The sequence below is a fragment of the Microtus oregoni genome, unplaced genomic scaffold (genome assembly GCF_018167655.1).
Source record: "Microtus oregoni isolate MIOR12 unplaced genomic scaffold, Mior012 000018F_ref0000195, whole genome shotgun sequence".
NCBI lineage: Eukaryota > Metazoa > Chordata > Mammalia > Rodentia > Cricetidae > Microtus > Microtus oregoni.
Window position 1 is genome coordinate 41,142,829 of NW_024543077.1, and position 4,324 is coordinate 41,147,152.

At 34.3% G+C, this 4,324-nt stretch overlaps 1 protein-coding gene across 1 annotated transcript; it reads left to right on the plus strand.

The window, feature by feature from the left end:
* Positions 1-389: 389 nt before the first annotated feature.
* LOC121458707 (olfactory receptor 10AG1-like) lies at positions 390-1,346 on the plus strand. The gene has a single exon (XM_041668017.1). It carries the CDS (start codon positions 390-392, stop codon positions 1,344-1,346), a length of 957 nt encoding a protein of 318 aa, XP_041523951.1.
* The last annotated feature ends 2,978 nt before the right edge of the window (positions 1,347-4,324 follow it).

Below are 4,324 nucleotides of genomic sequence, written 5' to 3' on the forward strand. Positions count from 1 at the left end.
TTTATAACTGCTCAGCTCACACTCCAGCCCACTTCTCAGAATATATACTAATGCTATCAGAGACAATGTAAATCTATCTGTTAGTGTATTTATCAGAAATAGCTTCCAATAATGTTGAGGTCTCTGCTATGTTTAGATCATAGTTTAGTATACCCTGAATTATGGACCTAGGCAGTCTAACATTAAGTTTTAAAGAAATTTTAATATACAGCAATAATGAAAAAGTTATAATATGCTAAAACTAAAATTATGAGCAAAAGTTCCTTTACGGTAGACACTATTGATCAGATAATAAAGATCAATCTGGGTGAATTTATATTAAGATAAAAGCCTTTTTTTTTCCCCCAATGGGAAAGTAAACAGCCATGTTGCCTGAATCTACTTCACAGATGAACCACCATCAAAAACCACAAGGAGAAAATCTAACCAATCTGAAGGAATTTGTTCTTCTGGGATTCTCAGATGTTCCTCATCTCCAGTGGTTTCTGTTTGGACTGCTTATTGTCATGTATTCCTTTATCCTACTGGGCAACGGCACCATTGTGCTCATCACAAGGCTGGACTCTGCTCTTCAGACACCCATGTATTTTTTCCTTGGCAACTTTTCGTTTTTAGAGATATGTTATGTATCAATTAGTCTCCCCAGAATGGTCTACAACCTTGGGACCCAGAGAAGAAGCATCTCTTTCATTGCCTGTGCTACACAAATGTGCTGCACTCTTATCCTGGGGCCTGCAGAGTGCTTCCTGCTGGCTGTCATGGCCTATGACCGTTACGTGGCCATCTGCAAACCTCTGCACTATCCTCTACTCATGAACCAGAGAGTGTGTTCTCAGCTGGTGATTGGCTCCTGGGTCAGTGGAATTCCAGCACAGATAGGGCAGACATCACAGATTTTTTCTCTTTCGTTTTGTGGTTCCAATCAAATCAACCACTTCTTCTGTGACTTGCCCCCAGTACTTCACCTGGCCTGTGGGGACATCTTTGTGAATGAGATGATGGTTTTCCTAGGTGCTCTGTTATTTGGTGTGGTTCCATTCCTGTTAATAATCTTTTCCTATAGTAAAATCATCTCTACAGTGCTGAAGTTGCCATCAGCCACCAGTCAGGCCAAAGCCTTCTCCACCTGTTCATCTCATCTTGCAGTTGTGATGTTATTTTTTGGATCAGGTATGGTTACATATTTTAGATCTAATACTAGTCATTCGGGTGGAACTGACAAAGTGCTTTCTCTTTTCTATACTGTTGTGACTCCCATGTTTAATCCCATTATATACAGTCTAAGAAACAAGGATGTCAAAGTAGCATTGAGAAAATTCTTTTACAGACAATTTGCTAAAATATAATATGTGCTAATATGTATTGCAGATTTGGCTTTTATGTGTTTGTTATTAAGTTTGCTGAGATAGCTATCTTTAACTATGTATCTTGTCTGTTTCTGCACTAGTGATTAATACAAACTGAAATTTCTTTGTGATATTGAGAGACATTTATCTGTTTAAGCATATGCTAAGTTATATGTATATTTGCAAACTTAAAGTACTTCATATTAAATCAAGCAATGGTGGTGCATGCATTTAATCTCAGAATTCCTGAGGGAGAGTCAGGCAGATACCTGTGAGGAAAGGACCAGCAGCATCTACAGTCTAAGTTCTAGACATACTCCAAAGCTACACAGAGAAACCCTGTCTCATAAAAACAAATTACTTACTTACTTATCTAATCAAATTTTTAAAAAACTTCATTTAAAAATTTTATTTATTGTGAACTATCTTTCTCAAAAGAATATCTAATCTAATTAGCTTTATTGTTAATCATATTCTGAAATAATAACTACTGAAATTCATATATGCATTTAGTTACAATGATTTTTAAAATAACACATTAGTATCATTTTGGTTTCTAAATTTCTAGTATGAAAGACTCTTCAGGCCAGTCTGGAATCTACAATTTCAAGTTGTCTTATGATCTATTATGAAGTGGTAGGTTATATATGTTCCTGTACACACACACACACACACACACACACACACACACACACACACTCATACATATGAATACATGCCCACATGCACACACACACATACAAACACACATACATACAAGCACACACACACACACACACATCATTTTAGAAAAAGTTCTATAAAGTGCTATGAAGAAGATATATTCTTCTATGTTTGGAGAGATGTTTGCCTTCTTATCCTTAGTTTTGCTTAGTTTATGATTTCATTTAACTCCAGAACTTCCCAGTTTAGGTTTTATCTAAGAGATCTGTATCTTGTCAAGAATGGAAAACTGAAGTCACCAATATTGTTGTGTGAAGGCCATTATGTGATTGTAGCTATAGCAGTGTTCCTTTTATGAACTTGGGTGACCTGGTGCTTGTTGCCTAGATATTTAGAGTTGCAATAACCCCTTGATGGATTTTTTGATAATTATTGTTTTAATAAATGGAAATATCAAATTCAAATTCACTGTTAATGAAGGTATGAGTAATAAATTCTTTTCAAATATATTTATTTTAAAATCATAATATATTTAAATTATTTCTTCTCTTTGCTTTCTCTAAGCCATTTCTATATATGATTATTATTAAAATTTGCCACCTGTTTCTTTAACTGTTATACATTACACATGCCATATGCATATAATATATATTATATGTATGTGCACAACTTGTTCAGATAATATAAATTTATTTGTATGATTTCCACATGGTACTGGATAAAAACATGTTTGCTCTTCTTGGAGGAGACTCTTTCTCATGCACTCAGTATTCATTAGTTTCCACTAGGTTTTTTTCTATGTTTAAGGCCCAATGAAACTCTCCCCTTCCATGTTTCCTTGTTTATTGTTGTTGTCTTCTTTAGGCAGCAATTTTTCAAATACCCCATGGGTATAGATCCTCTGATAATTTTAGAAAACTTTCTGGTGATATTTTTATCTTCATATTTAACAATTAAACCTTATTATTTAGTATTCTGTTCCTACAAAAAGATTCTTGCAACAGGATGAAATAAATTCAGATACATGATGACCTAACAATGAGATTTGGGCATCCAATATATTTTGTAATTTATAAATTATCTAAATGTGTTCTGTAAATCAGTGTAATCAGCCAGTTCCAAGCATGTTTATTTGTAGAGCCATAAGATATATTGGAAACACAATGTGTTATTGCTTTTTGTCTATATAAAGACAGCAGAAATATGGTAATCACACAAATGACAAATGTTATGAAGTCTACTCCAGGTGATACAAAATCTAATAATAAATAAATCATCAATAATCTCAATGACACTACTAAAATGTAGTAGAATGAGTACCAGCAAGAGTATACTATCACTAAGAATGCAATATAATAAGGAAAACCATAAAATAATCCACTTCTTAGCTACATCAGACAGAGTGGGATAAAATAGAAAGTGAGATATCCCTTTATTTTCAATGTTCTTCTCATGCTAGAAAACGTTTGGGTAGAAGTAAGGACGGTTTCCACAAGAAAAAAGTTCAAATACTTATATGACGGAAAAAACTCCAGTGATGTCAGTTATCCGCAGAGTACTGACTGACCAGCACCAGGGTTTGCACCAACAGAAGAATTTGGCATTAGTCTCTGCTTCTGAAAGACTAAAAATTTATGAGTGGTTCTCATCAGGCTGATGTTTCCTTCAAAGTGATGGGTGTTTTAAGCATACACTCACATGTATCTGCAGCTCCAGGTGCTCAAGTGTCCCCCTCTGTCCTCCAAGACATCGCAGGAACGCACTTGTACACACAAATAAAGTAAAACTTTAAAAAAAAATGAAGATTCTTGTCATCATTATGTAGTGGATTAAATATACATTTTAACAATAATGATTTGTATTACATAAACATTTTAATGGTTATAGTTACAGTGGAATTATTCCCCAAAACTGTAACCAAATATCAAATAGTGCAAGGGGCATGTTGAATGTTTGTGATTCTAAAGTACTTCTTTTTATTTTTCTATTCTAAAATATTATGCCTGTATTAATATTATAAGATCTTATGTGTTGTTTTAGTATTCTCCTCCACTATATGTGTGTTCTGATGGGGCATCTGAAGACTCTACAGAAATCAGTAATAGTACTTCACAATCTACCTTAGGAGACCTTAGTAGGGAAGCATGTAGAATTCTGGGTTGGTACATATTAGCACAATTGCTGATTAATAAATTGAGAAAGAAATGACACTTCCTATTCTCACCTTCACTGCTGCCATTATCAATCTACCTTTTAGAGGAGTAATTATCCCTGGAAAAGTCTGTATCACTTCCCCAGTTTACACACTAAAGGGA

Coding starts and splice junctions, on each gene's coding strand:
- LOC121458707 (XM_041668017.1), top strand. CDS start 390: ATGAACCACCATCAAAAACCACAAGGAGAAAATCTAACCAATCTGAAG.